Source organism: Hoplias malabaricus, chromosome 2, assembly GCF_029633855.1.
Source record: "Hoplias malabaricus isolate fHopMal1 chromosome 2, fHopMal1.hap1, whole genome shotgun sequence".
Lineage (NCBI taxonomy): Eukaryota > Metazoa > Chordata > Actinopteri > Characiformes > Erythrinidae > Hoplias > Hoplias malabaricus.
In genome coordinates, this window is record NC_089801.1 from 58,053,870 (window position 1) to 58,073,100 (window position 19,231).

A 19,231-nucleotide genomic window follows, 5' to 3' on the forward strand; every position below is an offset into this window, starting at 1 on the left:
CCAAAGGGTTCAAAATGTGTGAATGAAAAATTATATAGTAAAACATCTGGCCAATCAATGGCCATTACTGCCACTTCGATCCCCAAGACTGTCAGGAAAACTGGGGCACAGGAGTGAAGGAACAGTATTATCCTTCTCTCTCAATCCAGGGCTGAGGTGCCCTTGAGCAAGGTACCTAACCCCCAACTACTCCCTGGGTGTCCACAGCTTCAGGTGTTTTTATGCTAACTGCCATGGATGGGTTAAATATGAACATTATACAATAATAATAAATGCATGATTTATATATTTAGCATATTTACTGTCATTTCAAATCCTTCTGTTCCTTCAGTTAACCCCCTCCCTGATCTCTTCTACAGGTTTATCAGGTAGAGACTAAGTATAAATTGATTTTAAAAACTGATTTGTTCAGGTATTCCCTTCCAAACTGATTCAGGACTTACTTTTTCTTACTTACACTGTAGAAAAAATGTGCGAGATGATGAAGAAAAGTTATTTTTAACTAAGTGGTGGGTGGTAGAGAAGTAAAACCCTAAACTGAAACTGTCTGTAGCTTATCATCATTTATGTGATTCATTATATAATTTGTATGGATGACAGTTAAATTACCTCTCCAAGGACAACAATATCTTGTTGGTTTTAGAGTTTAGTAGACTGATTCTGACTATAATTCTTAACATTTAGACTCTGATAGATTTTATAGTTTGATTTAGCCTGATGGTTGGTGTTTGGTTTAGACTCTGGTAGACTAAAGCTGATTTGTTGCTGCTGATGTTTAGACTCTTGTAGACTGAACCTGATTGGTTGGGGTTGTGATTTAGGCCCTGGAAGAACTGATTGGTATTGGGTTTAAACTTAATCTTGAACAAGGTTCAAAGTTTGTCTGGAAAATCTTAGAAAAAACATTTTTGACAAAATTGTGATTAGCTAGTTTATTCCAAAGTTGTTATCAGATGAAAACCTTTATGAATTAAAATGAAGATGAATGTATAAAAATGATAAATGTTAAAAGAGAAATAATAATGAACTAGACTTTGAAAAACATCACCCCTGAAACAAACACTGCAAGATGTTCATTAAACTATTAACTCTGAAATAAACATCATAAGATTCAATAAACTGTTAAACCTGAAATAAATAGATGCTTAAAACCACATTAAAAGTTAAATAAATTCCATAAACATAAGAATAAACCATTGTCTCTGAAATAAACACTGTAAGATACTCAGTAAAGTAGTAAATCTGAAATAAAAAATGAAAGATAACCAGTAACCCTGAAGATACATAAATCCTTAATCTAGAATTTTGATATCGCTGTAACTGGATCGTCTTCAGATTTCGGAATATGGGTACCACAGAGACCTCGCCACCACTTCACATACAACAGCCTCACCTGGACATACGAAAAAAGAGAGAGGAATGAGAGTGTAAAGGAGAAACCAGTGGACAATTTGAGTGTTCCTTTATTTATTCTGAAAAAAACAACACTGGTGGGTCAGTTGGATTGATCCTAAAGTGGAGCAAGTAAAGACTGACCTCTTGGTTGAAGACACAGTGGATGAGAAAGATGAATGTTCCCTGCTGGGAGTTGAGGAGCAGGAAGATCATCTCCAACACCTTACTGCCATTCGTGAAGAAACCCAGGACCCAGGAGCAGCCGAGGATGACGAACTGGACCATGGTTTTCAGAAACACACTTTTAAAGAGCTGGTGGTCACGCTCAGTGCGTTTGATTCCCAAATTTTCACTTGACACTTTTTTCAGAGTTGATGTCATGATGATTAAGATGCTCAGGAAGAGAAGTGTGTTGGCCTAGCAAGTTAAAAACTGTTTAGTTCATGTTTTTGTTTCTATGATCTGTGCTTCTATTTACTTTTTAACACCATAATGCTAATTATTTTAACTTTTTAACCCCATTAACACTAATCCTACAAAGCCCACAATGAGGACACTTAACCTCATTATTACCTCAAAAAACTCACTTTCTGCAAGTTCATCCACATTTTTAAGATTAGATGGTAAAAAGATTAAAAGGGGAAATTTCACACATACTATCAGACCCTCATTGTCCAAACACCACCATATTCAATTTAGACAGACCCTTTGGAAAGCGTGACAATATTGGTGGAAGAACTTGTGTAAAGCTAAGCATACTATCCTGAATGGGCTTTATATTCCAGTCATGTCTGAGTCATGAGCATTCTCCTTGCTGTCTTCTTTTCTGTGTAATACATTTCAAAATCACAGTAGCAACAGGATGTGCCATGAATCCCAGTCATCCCTGGCCCTAAAACTTCCACCAACTCCTCCTGGGAGATCCCTAGACATTCCCAGGTCAGCCAAAATATATATAAAATATCTCAAAGCGGGGTCCTGAGTTTTCCTTTGAAACTCCATCCAGTTGGCCACGCCTGGTACACCTTCAGCAGAAGTCGCCAAGGGGGCATCTTCATCATATGCCCAAACCCCATCAACGGGTTTCTCTCAATGTGAAAGAGCAATAGTTCTACTCCAAGCTCCTCCTGGATAGCTGAGATCCTCATCTGATTACAGAGACAATGGCCAGCAACCCATCAGAGAAAACTCATTTTTATACATGATCTCTTTCAGTCACTGCCCAAAAGTTCATGAAAGTATGTGAGGATGAGGCTATACACTGACCTGTAATTGAATAAATATGCACTACAACGCGATTAACTTTTGTTCAGAATCAGCTTCTTATCACTGGTAAAGACGCGGTTTTCCTCTCAGTCATTCGCGCAGATTAACAGTGATTTAAACAGTGCGGATGCTGAGTGTCCACAGAGTTCAATGGAGAAGCAGCGAAGTGCAGGGAAACGAGACGAGTGATTGGATAAATGCTGGGCTTTGTCCCGCCCATCGGACGCTCAGCATCTCTGGGGGTCTATGGGGCAGTGGGCTAGCCTCGGCAGGCCCGGACGCTCAGCTTCTGCATGATGATTGGATGATCTGTCTGAGGCTGAATCCCTTTTTGATTGACAGCGAAAAGAGCGAATCAGCGACCCTTTGGTGTAACGATCCGAGGGAGCATTACATTTTCATTATGTTCTGAGTTGAACCAGACTATCTTAATCCTTTTAGCGGCATTTTAAAAACGTTAAAAACGACTAGCGACAAATCGAGCTTCTATTTCTGGTGGGTTTTTTTTGTAGCTGCTTGTGTTTGGAGACTGACTTCTATCACTCTTTCTGACTTCTATCGCAGTTTCTGTCCAGCGGGTGCTGCTGAGCCCCTCCACCGTCACCAAGCACTCACAGGCGGACACACTTCACATGGGCCAAGGCCGTTTAAGCAGCCTAGCTCTGCTGGCCATTGAGAGGACACTAGTCAAGTCCCTGGAAAAGTCCCTTGTTGGTACGACAGGGTCACAGATCATTTTCTTGAAAAGGAACGGAGGGTAGAATTTACGTATAAATAAACCGACACATTTTATGATATAGGCCGAAATTCAGCTTCCCCTCCTTGAAAGACCAGCATCCGCCACTGATATATATATATATATATATATATATAACCCTCCCACTCTCTCTCTCTCTCTCACTCAATATATATGAAGGGAGCTGCCATTTGTTTCTGGGAGATAACAATGGCCTCATATTTGGAGGTTCTGATCTGTTTACCAACTGCTTCACACTGGACTGCAAATCATTCAAGGGCACGCTAGTCTCCATATAAAGAAACCAGGAGGACAACAACATTCATAAATAGCAGTGATCACATGTCCCCCATCAGAGGCCCTCCTATCCCTGGTTATGATTTGCTACCCTGTCCAAGAATGTCTAAACAGGAGTGGAGACTAAGCACAATCCTGACAGAGACCAATGCCAGCCTTGAAAAAGTCAGAATTACTGCTAAATATTTACATTTACTTATGCAGAGCGACTCACAAAAGTGCTTAGCATTCAGACCAAATGTGTATCCTAGCTAATACTTTAGGGTCCAAATTCCTTCTGAGCTCAAACACTTGTTAGAACAAGGGCCAGTGCTGATAAATAGGAAGAACAAAACATAGTAAGTGCAATACACAGTACAATGCAGTCAGTGCTCAAACCTAGAATGACAAAAATAGTCAGTGCTCATACCAAGAAAGAAAGCAGTTAAGCACAGTTTAATTGCAAAAAGAGATGGCTAGCACTTAGATTAATGGTCGCCTAAGTGGGTGACAAAGATGGGTCTTCTGTCCACCTTTGAAGACCGCGAGAGAGCCCACTGTTCAATAGCCAGTGGACGTTCATTCTACCATCTGGGCACCTAGACTGAGAAGAGTCTTGACACTAGTCCTTCATGTGACTTTAGGAATGGCAGGTCAAGTCAAGCCGTACTTGAAGCTATAAGGGCTCGAGGTGCAGTCCAACTCTTGACCATTGCCATAAGGTAGGGAGGAGCTGGTCTGCTTTTGGCTTTGTAGGCAGCGTGTGAGTTTTAAACCTGATGCAGGCAACTACAGGAAGCCAGTGAAGAGAGCGCAGCAGTGGAGTGACTTGGGTGAGCTTTGGAAGATTGAAGACAAGCAGTGCAGCTGCATTCTGGATCAGCTGAAGGGATCTGAGGCCCACAGAGTTGCAAAAATTATTCACACTTGGACAGAACGGCTTGTCTGAGTGACCCAGAGAATATCTCAGAGAACATGATCATATGGCTTTTCCAAATCCACAAAACATGAGTGGAGTACTTAGTTTATTACAGTCCCCTGCACTAATAGAACAAAACAGATCCATAAAATGTTTTTGTTGTGTCATACTTACAGCGAGAATGAAAGCAACAGGCCCCAAAAAACTCCACACAAATCCTTCATCTACGTTAAGCCAGCATCTACAAAGACACACAAGTAATCACAGCATGCAAAGGTCAAGTGCTCTCAACCTCTGTTTAAAGAACCCTCATCCATTGAATATAAAGCAAATCATAAGCAAAATGAAAATAATGATATGAAAAATGCAAATACTGTAACTTGTTATTTCGTGATGACAAAATGAAAAATAAATGAAAGGTATTTATGGGTGCTCCAATTTCCTCCCACAGTCCAAAAACACACGTTGGTAGGTGGACTGGCGACTGTGTGTGTGTGTCTGTGTTGCCCTGTGAAGGACTGGCGCCCCCTCCATGGTGTATTCCTAACTTGCGCCCAATGATTCCAGATAGGCTCTGGACCCACTGCAACCCTAAACTGGATAAGCGGTTACAGATAATGAATGAATGAATGAATGAAATGTGTTTGTGTGTAATCAAATTTGTATTCAAGAATGGTTAATTAAAAAAATCTATTTTGGTATTCCATGGTCAAATCTGAAATGAAAAAGCACATTTAGAAAAAGGATATTTAAGCATAAGTGGCATTGCTTTTTCTTCATGAACTGTTTCATAAAAAGGCATAATGGAAAATTAAATAAGAATTCGGCAGTAGGTGGCCCTTTTTGGTTTCATTTTTCTTTTTGTCCCTGAATGTGTGTTCAGGGCTGAAAACAGAAACTTAAAATGAACAGTTTGACTTTTATTGATCTATTTTTTATTAAAGAATTTTTTTAATCTGTTTCATATTTCAGTTGAAAATGTAAAGTTTTACACATATTGCATTTTTCATTTTGACGCTTATAAAACAGTTAATGAAGAAAAAGTAAAGCCAATTTGATTTGACCATGAAATAGCATGGTGTTGAAAATTAAATGACATCTTAGAACATCCTTTTTTATTTTATTTTTGCCAGTAATAACTCGTGCTTGAGTGAAAAATTAAATTGCAATTTAAAATATATTTTTTTATTTTTGTATTTGTGCACGGGCTGTACGGTGGTGCAGCAGGTTAGTGTCGCAGTCACACAGCTCCAGGGACCTGGAGGTTGTGGGTTCGATTCTCGCTCCGGGTGACTGTCTGTGAGGAGTTGGTGTGTTCTCCCCGTGTCCGCGTGGGTTTCCTCCGGGTGCTCCGGTTTCCTCGCACGGTCCAAAAACACACGTTGGTAGGTGGATTGGTGACTCTAAAGTGTCCGTGAGTGTGTCTGTGTTGCCCTGTGAAGGATTGGCGCCCCCTCCAGGGTGTATTCCCCGCCTTGCACCCAATGATTTCAGGTAGGTCCTGGACCCACCGAGACCCTGAATTGGATAAGCGGTTTCAGATAATGAATGAATGTATTTGTGCACGCATTTAGAAAAAAGAAATAGCAAAAATGTATTTGCATTTCTATTTTATTTTTATTTCTATTATGATTGGATTTTCCTCCCATACTTCACACACTTACTGTTTACTGCCGTATCCTTTAGGAACCACTCCAGCAGACACACCCACCACAACTACAGGAATGATGTATCCAATCAGAACCAGGTATTTCCAGTTAAGCCCCTCCTTCTTTGATCTTAACTTGGTGAGGTTCTTCATAAGAATGAAGAGCAGCACAGCTTCAATGAACATCCACACAAAAGCAGAGAGGAAGAGGAAGTGTAGAACACCTGCCAGCACTGCACACAACACCTGGAGAGAGAGAGAGAGAGAGAGAGAGAGAGAGAGAGAGAGAGATTAAAAGGTAGAGTTGCATTATATGCAGCCAAACCATAGAAACTCACATAGAAACAATACTTAATATTTAAAAATCTACTGAAATAGCTTCTACAGTCTATGTTGTTTCAAATGGGTATTATAGGAGAAAATGGCAAAAGGAATATCAAAAAGATCACTTGGTGCTGACAAGAAACTGAATTCTTCTTTGGAGATTAGTTATTTATCTACTACCAAAAAGTGGATGTGGATACATTTAAAAATAGGGCTTTTTAGAACTCATTCACCACACTGAGAGAAGCTCTCTCTGTCCCTAATAAACATCATTCCACCCACCTGCAGAGGTTTTATGTAACGTAGGAATATCTGTGTGAGCAGAAAGAGGAGGTGAGCCAGCAGCAGGGTTAAACACAAGTTGATCAGAGCGGTGTTGGTCAGTCTTGGGTTCCGTCGATAATTAGCAAATGTGACCAGGGATAAGGTCAGGAACACCAGCCCCACTGATACAGCTAGGATCCCAATCACCATCATCACGGTATTGTTCTGAAAAACAATAAGTTCTATGTTTTTTTTTTGTTTTTTTTGCAGTGCTTAGTGGATTTTTTTTTTCTAACAATCTTCAAATCAGAGTAAGACAACTTTCTTAAGAACATTAGAATTTAGGGCAGTTTTTATTCACACTCACCAGGGCAGGAACGATAGAAATACATTGACCAAACTATGTTGAGGGAAACATAGTTGATAGGTCTGTTGTAGAGTATGCCTTAGCTGGTAAGCAATTATCTCTTTATCTTTTCCTTGCTGCCACTGATTGAATTTGTACTCTTCACTGCAGTTGCCATTACCCTTTTGTTTGTTGCTCTATTAGATCTTTGTCTATTTAGAAACTCAGCATGCTATGTATCAAATTCAAATTCACTCCAGGATCCTGGAACTGTGTGACTGCGACACTGCCTGCTGCACCACCGTACAACATACATTCAGCTTCTTACTCAACCGTACATACGGCTTCTTTGCTGTCAGAAAAGCAGCTCTCCAGAAGTGTCTACCTTTAATCTAAAGTGTCTTCTATCTTATCTGACACTTATAAAGTATTAGCAGTGAATACTCGTAATTAGGTTCAAACCTGCACATTTGTCTTCTTTATACAAAATATTACTTGCTCTGTTTGACCTTAATTCTCTTTCAGTTTATAGGGATTTAGTTGCTCTTACTTCATCATCTGAGCGTGGTCTTGTCTGCATGATGAGAGCGAAGGTCGACAAGTGAACACAGGAGCACACACTGTGATTGCTGTTGGACTGGAGCAGGAGACAGCCATCTACACTCCATTCAGTGTCGTTCCAGTACACACAGATGAGTTCACCATCAGGGTCAACTTCCTACACCAAAGAGAAGTAAACAGTCATGAGTTTAAAACGGGTGTTTATATGAACCAGTGTTACAATGGACATGTCAAAAAGCCTCAACGAGTATCAGCGGTTACGTCAAGGAATCAGTATTTGATTGTGTGCTTGGATCATATCCCCCAACTCTTAGACGAAAAATGTTGCAAAGCCCATTATAGATGACCTTGGTTCCCAAAACTTGTGCTTACATCATCTTCATGACTAAAAGAATAAAAAAAAAAAAAAAAGAACTGAAAAAGTGACATGAGTGTGTGAGACAAACGTGAGAAAGTGTCTCTCAGGGATGATGCAGATGACATTGTGAAAGTGGCTCAGGACTTTGTTTGGTGCATCGCAGTCAAACAACTGGATTACACAAGAGTTGTAATCATGCTCTTCCAGACAATGTTAGGCCGGAAATGAGTCAGAGTCAGGTTTTTGACTGAACTGCCTATGCCCTCAGTTTCTATTAAGTTACACTCTGAGAGCCTGACAATCATTACAATTATTCTTTAGAACGTGGTTGTCCAGGTTTATCTTCAAAGGGAAGGTAGCTTTTTGGTCATCAAGCCAAAGCTGAGCTCCTGCAGTGTGGTACTGAACACTTTCAGCTAAATGGGCTCTTCATGGAAAAACCTGGACACCTTCCTTCTTTTATTATCTGTAACCCATACCAACATGTGTTTTGGACTGTCGGAGGAAACCCACGCAGACGCGAGATGAACACACCACTATCCTCACAGACAGTCACCTGGGGCATAACTAGAACCCACAACCTCCAGATCTCTGGAGCTGTGTGACTGTGACACTACCTGCTACGACACCTTGCCGTCCACCTAGACACCCATGCATTAGAAAAGTAATAACTCACTGTAGTATGTTTCAGGGTGAGATTGACTGGTTTGGTGAGCTGTGTAATGTTGGTTCTCAGCAGTGTGACAGAAACCACAGGAGACATCATGGTTTTGCTTGTTTCTTTATGTGTGTTAAAAAGGGCAGGGTCCTGCAAGGTTGTGAAGTTGGTGTAACTCATCAGAGAAACAGCTGCTAATCCTGATAAAATAAACAAAATAAAAAGCTAACTAAAATACTATAGACATGGCTGTTCAAGGACTTTTTTACAGAATACAAATTCATGTAAATGGTGTAGTGAGTGTAGTATTACTTTTACAATCCATAAATACTGAAAAACATAACATATTTTTAAAAAAACGTTTTATGAGGAGAAAATGTACCTTGGTTTTTCTCTGCAATCCCAATGAGGTCAATATCCAAATAAACTGTGCTGGTGGTGAGTTGAGGGATTTTTACCGTGGAGGCATTAGGTCCCACCATCAAAAGTTTTATCTCTGACATGTAAAAAATACACTAGTCCATTAGACCAGAGATCAGTTTCTGTAACATTGGATCAGATATGAGGCTGGTATTCAGTCACACTCTCTGCAGAGTAACACACCACACTACTAAAGTATTAAAGAAAAACATTATGGAATAGTAAATACTGAGTCTGTGACAGTGGGAGCTGGGTATTTACCTAAATTTGGGACAGTTATGGGTGTGATGTTGTACGTATCTACAGGCACCACCAGAGCAGACACCAGTCTCTCAGTCCCCATCAATATGTCATTGGCATGTACCACATTGTTTTTGTTAAGTTCTGCATGTAAGATACTGTCATTCATGACTGATTTCAAGGCATCAATTACTACCTAGACAATTCCCAAAAATATACACATGGTTAGACACAAACTCAAATCACAATATTCATCAAAGTTATGCGTTCAGAAAAGCAATAAACTGAGTGTTCCTCACTTTCTGTGGTAGTTCTGTAAATGTTTTATTGAGAATCTCCTTTAAAAGGGCAGCTGCAGATGTTTCTTTAAAATAATCCTAGAGAACAACACAAAGACAAATTAAGTGAGATTCACACATTAAACTTTGACACATGTATGGTTAACAGACCCAGTGCTAAAACACTATTTTCCAGTACATTTTCCATATTCAGGATAACAGTGCATTTCAGGAGCTCACAGCATTTTCTCTTAGAAGCCAAACTTAAAGATGGTAAAGTCTATTAAAACCAGATTAACAGATTTAAGAAGAACTTGCAACAAACCTGCAATTCTGGAGACACTGTGGATGTCTGAACTGAAAGACAAGGATAACTTTTATAATGTTTATAACAATTACTTAAATAAAGCCAACAACAGCTTCTTTACTGTACCTCAAGTTAACAGGAAAATTGAACTGAAACCATGTACAATAGTGGTTATGATAAATGATGACCCTGATGAGTCCTGAAAAATTATTATGATTTATTTCTGCTAGAACTAAATTCTTTGCACCAGTAACAGGTGGCTATTGAACTACCCAAGGCTTCTAGTGTGAATGAAGGTTTTTGGATATCATCTGCTGCAGCATGCCTGGTTTTCAACCAGCCTAAAAGAGCACATGTCACACCCCTATTAGCGGAGCTGCATTGGCTACCCTTAGCCGCTCGCATCAAATTTAAATCACTAATGATGGCCTTCAGAATATTCACTGGCTCTGCTCCCATCTACCTCAATAGACTCTTAAAACCATATGTTCGTGCCCACCCTCTCCGTTCCTCAAAGGAGCACCAACTAACACGGCCAAACCCCCGTACAGGTCAGTGGAGGCTATTCTCATCTCTGGTACCATGCTGGTGGAACGAGCTTCCAAGCACTATCAGAGCAACAGAAACCCTTTCCGCATTCAAGAAATCCTTGAAAACCCAACTCTTCCGAGAGTGTCTTTTGCACTAAAAGTCTTTCTTTAATGCACTTATTACTTCCTGGCATATTGCACTTAGTGTAAGGTATTTTGTATAATTTGTGCTGTAGTTTGAATGTTAGATCCCCTTTTGTAAGTCGCTTTGGATAAAAGCATCTGCCAAATACATAAATGTAAATGTAAATCATCTAAAGTCTTGTTACAGGAATCAAAGTCAGCAGATCAATCACTGGCTTGTAGTTTGAAAGTAAGTTCTCGGCACTCAATGCATGCTATATAAAAAAAAATCTGAAGTTAACAGTATCTTTTGCATAATTAGATTCTGAACAAATGAACTACAAAGGAGCAGTAATTCTACAGTAGTAGAAGTTTGATGTGTCACATGACTGTCTTCCCATTGAAAAAACTAAAGTTGGATACAAAATGGCCGACTTGAAAATGGCGGCCATGGTCACCACCCATCTTGAAAAGTTTTCCCCCTCCCATTTACTAATGCGCCACAAACAGGAAGTTAATATCACCAACCATTCCCATTTTATCAAGGTGTATCCATATAAATGGTCCACCCTGTACTGTGGAGCAGTACACTTGCAATTATCTGCTAGTGAGGTAGTAGACATCCATACTGCATGAACATAACATGAATAAACATATACAGGGTGAGTCAAAAGTCACAGGGCACCCTTTTCTTTCTTTGATGTGCTACATGACCACATTCCCATTGGAAAAAAAATTGCCTTGGCTTTCAAGATGGTGGCCATATTCCAGACATAGCCTAAAAGATAGGCTCCCTCACTGATCACCAGATGGGGCATTCAGATACAGATTCAGATTTTGACTCAACCTGTATAGTTACCTATATGTAAACTTAAACATGACTAGCATCCTTTGCCTATATTATACAATGCTAGCAGTACAGAAGAGAAACTGACGTATTATTTAACACCCTCTTAACACAACTCCTGAGATAATATCCCTCATGGTAGAACTAGAATGTAATTAAACTTACTTCTAATTAAACTTACTTCTAATTAAATTGACTCACACAATGAAATATGAGCTGCTAATGAATTGCCAAACCAGGTGGAATTTATTTATTTATTTATTGCTGCATGAGGGAATTACAGAATAACTAGAGGAACAAAACTCTCATAAATATGCCCTAAATAATGGATGAGTTCTTACTGAGATGTTTTGCATCAGATGAAGCTGCTGTTGGTTTCATAGTTGTGAGTGGTCTTGCTAGAATAGTAGATATTTTATAAAACAAAACACACAAAAACAAATTAAAATCTTTAGTAATTCTGTACGTTCATATGTGGACACACACACACATACACTTGAAACATTTGATAAAACCAGACAGACAAACTGATCTCAGACTCTGTTACTGCCCCTGTTCTCTGTGGTCTGAAGATGACTCTCACACTCAGTGGGCCTCATTCATGAAACATGAGCTAAATGAATGTGCACGTAAATTGTTCGTAAATCACTTTTTTGTAAATATTTGGATTTATCAAAATGTTTGTTGTCTCAAAATCTTTGTAGGTAAAAACTAAATTTATACCTGCTTCTGAAAATGCATAAACATTTCACTTTACATGACTGAACTTTAAATAAAATGTACTAAAGAGAATTACAGCTCACAAATTTAATATATAAATAATAGATCAATTAATAATCACTAGAAATTCAGATGTTATTCAGAGCATCTTCTAGTAGTTAAACAACAATTGTAAATTATTTTATTACTCATGTTGTCCGACAGTTAATTCATGTGGATCATTGCAATATAAAATGTTTAGGGTCTGTGTTAACGGCTGATGTTACGCTGCTCAACTGTGTTGAAACTATGTCTCGCTGGTCAACTGATAATCAAGTTCCATTATTTTGTATTTGCGTCACATTTTAGAGCCAGCTTTGAGAAGGGAGTCCAATAGATCCTCGTTTTTTCTGAACCTGGGCAGGAGCTGTATGTGCTCTAACTGTATGGAGCTGTATGTGCCTTGAACACTAAAACCTAGATTTTTAAGCCCCCAATCATCCAAGTGTGGCGAGATGGTAGTGGTCAGGAGGAATGTACAATAAAGTGAAGTAGCACGACGACGCCACCTAAGAGACTTTCACCCCTAGGAAATAAAAAGGGGGGCATTAAAGCCCAGAGGAGAAGATAGAAAAGACACTCGGGTTCGTTCACACCAAGAGGCCAGAGACATATTTCCAACACTTCCAAATTTATTAACCATCAATTTTAAAACAATGTTTCATGTAACCGACAGGACTGTAATGAATATCAACACTAAAATAATTCCTAGTCCATACCAAGTTGTAGAACAAGGCCAGGCTTACCACAGCAGAGAAATTTATGAGCTCAAAGGAATCCCCTATACTTCCACCATACATGATCACACCACACAGGTTACACACCAAGTGCTCTACACTGCAGGACGAGTGAACAGGACTCCACAAACCAACTGAAAAATACAAACATTAACAAAACATTTGACTAAAATCTAATTTGAAAAAATTAGAAGATAATCTGCATACATACCAGGAGACAGTAGTACAGCGTTCCCCACTGCGGTCAAAATCAAAGAGGATAAAGCAGCAGTAGCGACCCAACCATGCAGCACGGCTGCTACTATCACCCACCAGATTAAAATAAATAATTATCTCCCAATCTGATCATTTGTAAAACATATCAAATAGAGTCAACATACCCTCGCTATGATGCGGACACAGGAACCCAACCATCCAACACCGGCAATCCAAGCACAAGCCAACGATTTACAATCGTCAAGGAGCAATCCACCATGAGGCACAAACTTCAGCAACGCTGAACGCTGCCGATACGGAGAAACAGGAAATGCCTTGGCAAGCAGCCCACCACTGCCGATACATATAGCACAAGAAAGCACCAAACCTACCACTTTGCTACAACCCTCTGTACTGCTGTCCTGCATTTGACATCTTAAAATGTGGATGAGCATTATTCATTCATTCATTATCTGTAACCGCTTATCCAGTTCAGGGTCACGGGGGGCCGGAGCCTACTTGGAATCATTGGGTGCAAGGCAGGAACACATCCTGGAGGGGGTTCCAGTCCTTCACAGGGACACACTCACAAACACTCACACCTGTGGACATTTTTGATTTGCCAATCCACTTAGAAGCATGGTATTTTGAGCATGGAAGGAAACCGGAGCACCCGGAGGAAACACACATGGACACAGAGAGAACACATCAAACTCCTCACACACAGTCACCCGGAGCGGGACTCGAACCCAGAACCTCCAGTTCCCTGGAGTTGTGTGACTGCCCTGCATGAGCATTAATTTCCTAAAATTAAATCTGGACCAAAAAAAGTTCTACACATTTCTCCTAAATCCATTATTTCTAAACTTTCTGACTTTAGACTCAGCCTTGAGGGTGCCATGGTCAAACTCTCATCTGTTCTTTTTGATTCTTCATTTTCTTTTGAGCATCACATCAAGTCACTGGTTAAAATGCCTTCTTGCACCTCCCCAAACATGATGCTAAAATTCTTGTTCATGCTTTTGTCTCTTCCCATCTTAATTACTGCCACTCTCTTTTCTGTGGCTTACCTAATAAAACCATCAGTGTGTCCAAAACTCTCGTGCCAGAATTTTCTTACTTTCTAAAAAATCAGTTACACTGGTGACCTGTTTCAGTTTAAATTCTTCCTGCTCACACACAATGCATTGCATGGTCTGGCACCTCCTTCTTTAGCAGAACTCCTTCTTGCCCTCCCCATAGACTTAGGTGCTCTGCTGGTCTTCTTTTCATTCCCAAATTTAGACTGCTTTCTCTAATGGCTCCAAAACTATGGAACACATTACCTCCCATATCTCTCCCTCTCTGTTCTTCCCTCTCTTCTTTAAAATCCATCCATCCAATCATTATCTGTAACCGCTTATCCAGTTCAGGGTCGCGGTGGGTCCAGAGCCTACCTGGAATCATTGGGCGCAAGGCGGGAATAGACCCTTTTTCTCTTCATCAACACAAAGAATGTGCTGTGAGCGAGTGTGAAGAACAAAGATTGTTTTACAGATGTTCTCTTTGATCGTATGGATTTGATAAATCAACAGCATAATGAAGTATTTATTAAACTAGGGATTTATTAAACAAATTCACAGAGAACCTCACTACTTACTGGAAAATTGTTACTTGATTTTAGTTTTTCTTTTTGGAGCAAATAATATCTTAATATTCAGATAAATAGCTTCTTAAATCTAATTCTCAGGCCCCTAAAACATTTGCACAGTACTGTGTAACAACTTTTAGATGGCATAATCCATCTAATGTCTCGTTATAAGTGAGCAAAAAACATATAGAAGGAATTTGAACACACTACAATAAAATGTCAATTTCTGCTCAGAATATTTGTTTTCTTTTGTTTTTCTTTAAGTTTTTGGTTGTGATTCCTCAGTCCTAGTGCTTCTTTATAGGGTGGTAATTTGAAATACATGGGGCGAAGATTACCGTAATAGTATGTTAATCACTAAGAAACATGCACGCCCACCCAATTTGAGCACATTTGTTATCCCCTAACATGAACACATTCTACTAAAAAAGCTGGTGTTTCCAGCAGCGGTCATGAATCTGGCGGAAATATTTCGGGAATGCCCACATATTTCAGGTTTCATGAATGAGGCCCATTGTGTGTTGCTCAAATGATGCTCATTATAGATTTACACTAAACACCCTAATAATAACATTATGGAATTTTTGACAAGCATGAAAAACCAGAGTGAGCAGTGACATGAAGTTGGGTATTGAGAATGACTCATGTCTGACTGAAGCTAAACCACTGAACCACTGCCGTTTCTCATTTAACATGAAAATAGAGTGAAAGAGGGAGTTCTGAATAATGACTGACTTTTTACTGAATTCTTTATTAATAAAGTAAATTATATAAGGGCCTGTCCTCATATGACTCATGTTACTGCCCTGTTCTCTGTGGTCTGACCCTCACACTCAGTGTGTTGTTCAAATAAAAATCATCTTACAATCAGAAAAACACTCAGGACTATCTGACCAATAGGAAAAGATCATGTCTCTCACCAGTGACCTGCAGCTGGATCTCTGAGAAGAAGGAGAAATAAGTGAACAATGTCTGTTCACTCTTAATTCCACATAAATACGATCCTGCATCTGTATTCGTCACATTCCCGATTCTCACACTGACAACATTAGAGATATTGTCTTCAGAGATGGAGAATGTGTGTTTTGGAGGGTCTGTGGTGCTGATCACTTCAGTTATATAGTCTCCATATTTTTTGTGGAAGGACTTGATGTCCGTCTTCAACTCCTCTGGAGATGAACAGTTGATGGTGAGAGTCTCTCCCAGAAAACCAGTCACAGCACTTGGACCCGAAAAACACGGATCTGTCAATCATACAAAAAAAATGACATCATCTAATAATTTAAGGTGGAGTTTCTCAATGACCTTATGACCTCTTTATTCTTTCAGAAATATCTCAGTTTATACTGAATTTCATGATAAATATCATTAGTGAGATATTGATGTTTCTAACCTCTCTTCACTTTCAGTTCCACATCACGACTCCACCCTCCAGTCTCTCCACACCGATATGATCCAGAGTCCTGTAAACTCAGGTTTTTGTAGACCACTGTAAGATCTGCCCCAGAGTCACGCAGAGAAAGTTTTTCTTTCTGAACCCATGTGAGCTTTTTTTGTACATTTATACGCTCAGCTGTTCTCTTATTATAGAAATATTTTTCCTTCTGTCCATATTGCTGACTTTTACAGTAAATCATGACAGTTCCTCCTGAGAAACCAATCACATCGAAGCAGTCCACTGGACCTGCCAATCAAAATGAAAATAACAGATCACCTTCTATAATTCCAGTAAATTCTCTTGGATCTGCAGCAAAATCCCTACAGCACTAAATCTCCTTCAGCTGTGATGTAAAACCTGAATCATATGTTTCTGTGTAAAAGAATCATAAAGTTAAACACAGAACATCTTCAGTTTGGAGCAGAAAAACTGACCTGAGATCAGGAAGAAGGTGAAGATGAGGAGGGTCTTCATCCTGAACTGAGCTCCAACTTCACTGATGTTCACCCAATCTCCAGTCCACTGTCATTAAGATTGTGTAAGTGTGGTGTTGTTCTCTTTATAGCTCAGTTCTACTTCTCTCATACTCTCTCTGTCTCTGTGTCTATATTGTGCCCTTCTCTCTGCTTTAGCTGCTTCCTCTTTCTCTGGAAACTGTCAAAGTTGCTTAATACTCCGCTTATCACAGGCGTAAATGATTAAGGTCATGTTCAGGAGAGAAATGATTAAAGTGGAAAAATATTGCTAAGAAACACCACAGAAAATAGTAATTAATAAAAATGTCCCAAAACAATTAGGAAAGTAAAAAATATTTGACATCTGATCAAGATGTACAAGTAAATGTAAGGGAAAAGTAGACACCACTGAGGATCATCAACACATACACTTCAACAATAAGGCAAACAGGGGGGCAGGTGATTCTAGAACTTGAATTATTATAAATACAGAAATGTATTTGATTATAGCTGTTTTTGGCAGAGGTCCATAGTCAGCTTGTACACTCTGACTCTGTCTGCAACTACTAAACCCATATGCAGCAAGCTGGGATGCACTGATTATTAAAAGTACCATAATACTTATTTGACATGTCAGTGGTTTTAATCTTGTGGCTGATTGTGCTATGCTTTAGGCCAAAACCATCTCAATACCCCGGTGGAACAATGTCATGTTTATAGCATTTCATGTAGTCACTTCATACGAGGGGCCTTGAAAGGAGGCTGCATCAATTTGTTTACAGTCTGATTATTTCTAAATGCAGAGTTTTTAAAAGATGGTGGACGTTCTTGCAGACACACTTGCCATTCTTTTGTTAACCCTTAGAAGTACACTGAGAAAAGTAGACATGTTAAATTAGGCTTCTTCCAGGCCACAGTTCTAGGTAAAGTTGAATGGTGGTGGGGGGTCATGTTAAAAAGAACTATATAAATACATTTTATTTGATTTGATCAATGAATTAATGAACATGTTGAATGAAAACTGAGGTCTTGTCATGCTTTTGCCCTGTTTCGTGTGTTTCTGCTCTGTCTGTGTCTGAGTTTCCTTGTTTGCCATGTGCTAAGGCTCTCTATTTGTTTTGGTCCTTTATCTCTGCCTTAGCTCCACCCTCTCATTGGTGTTTTCACCTCTGCCTCCATTGTTGCCCTGCCCTCTTGATCTCTTCCAGGTGTTCCTAGTCTGTGCTCTGTGTGTATATATAGCCTCTTTGTTTCAGTGCTCCATTGTCTGTTCTTGTGTGGTGTGTTTCTGTGTCTCTCACAATACCACAAGTTCATGGTTGTTGTTTCTTTTAAATTCTGTTTCGTTTAGTGAAGCTCATGTCTTTTCTGTTGTTTTTGCCTTGGTTCTGTTTAATTAAAGATTCCCTTGCGTTTACATCTGCATCTTTGTCCTCGATCTAACCGTGACAGGTCTACATATCTGTGATCTGCCAGGACTGAAGTCTGGCACATGGATTAAACTTGACCTCTTGAACCTGTGCATTTTACAGCATCAATTTCATACTAAAATATAAAGATACAATGTTCCTGACTGATAAAGATATAGTAAAATCGGTCATGAGCAGAGGAAGAATCCTCACACACTGTGTTTTATGCTAAGCCCTGTGTGCACATTAATCCAAACCTTTGGAAACTTTGGCCTTCCCCATATTTTTCTTGCTCTCTCCAACAAGATGGTGATTGCCAACAAACCTTTGTGCATGCATGATGGCGGATTGCAATGTGAAAACTTCAGAGAAAGTGACAGTCCAATTCTTCCAGCAAAAAACCTACAGCTGAAACTACAGCGGCAAAAAAGTACAGCTGAAACCTCCTTAAGGACAGAATGTGGGTTTCAACTCCTCAGTGCGTAACTCCATGGGCTCTGCTCCCAAACTGGTTGCCTCCTCACCCGCTTATGTGTGAAGTGCTTATGGACTGGGAGAGCAGACTGGAAAAGCCTGATTTCTATATAGATTCTATAGCTGTTTTCACCAGATAAAAGCCTGCTCTCTCCCACTGATCTGTGTGGCTGAAGTTAGTTTCTTATTTTCCATTTTCACATTTCCTGTTCCATCTTAAATGATGCTAAAATTAAACTTGTACCTTTTCTCTGTGTCCTTTTTCATTCATGGTGTTTGCACAGTATTTTAATAAATGCTCAGTGTTAGAAGCAGAATTTAAAGTGGAAAGGAAAATATAAAAGCAGCTGGTAAACTATCTGAAGCCTCCTAGAGCTGACCAGGTGAGTCTGCTGTAACTGGCACCATGGAATATCCTGGAGAATAAAAATCTTTTATTCTTTTAAAAGACTTCAGCATTTCAAACTTCTTATGAAATATAATGATAAAAAATGAAACAGAATCATAAATGATATAACTGATGAACTAAAACATGATGATAATGATAATAATATTGATAATTTAAACGTACAATCCGGATATCAAAAAAGTTGGGATACTAAACAAATTGTGAATAAAAACTGAATGCAATGATGTGG

General features: G+C 39.4%; 1 protein-coding gene across 1 annotated transcript; it reads right to left on the bottom strand.

Moving 5' to 3' along the window:
- Positions 1-1,037: 1,037 nt before the first annotated feature.
- LOC136686585 (adhesion G protein-coupled receptor E3-like) lies at positions 1,038-16,812 on the bottom strand. The gene is made up of 15 exons (XM_066660477.1): positions 16,690-16,812; positions 16,211-16,501; positions 15,738-16,061; positions 11,838-11,894; positions 10,015-10,046; positions 9,711-9,788; positions 9,433-9,607; positions 9,134-9,247; positions 8,770-8,951; positions 7,725-7,892; positions 6,847-7,053; positions 6,257-6,486; positions 4,767-4,833; positions 1,537-1,812; positions 1,038-1,393 (listed from the first exon to the last, which is right to left on the bottom strand). Exons 1-15 carry the CDS (start codon positions 16,727-16,729, stop codon positions 1,298-1,300), a joined length of 2,337 nt encoding a protein of 778 aa, XP_066516574.1. The 5' UTR covers positions 16,730-16,812; the 3' UTR covers positions 1,038-1,297.
- Positions 16,813-19,231: the final 2,419 nt, after the last annotated feature.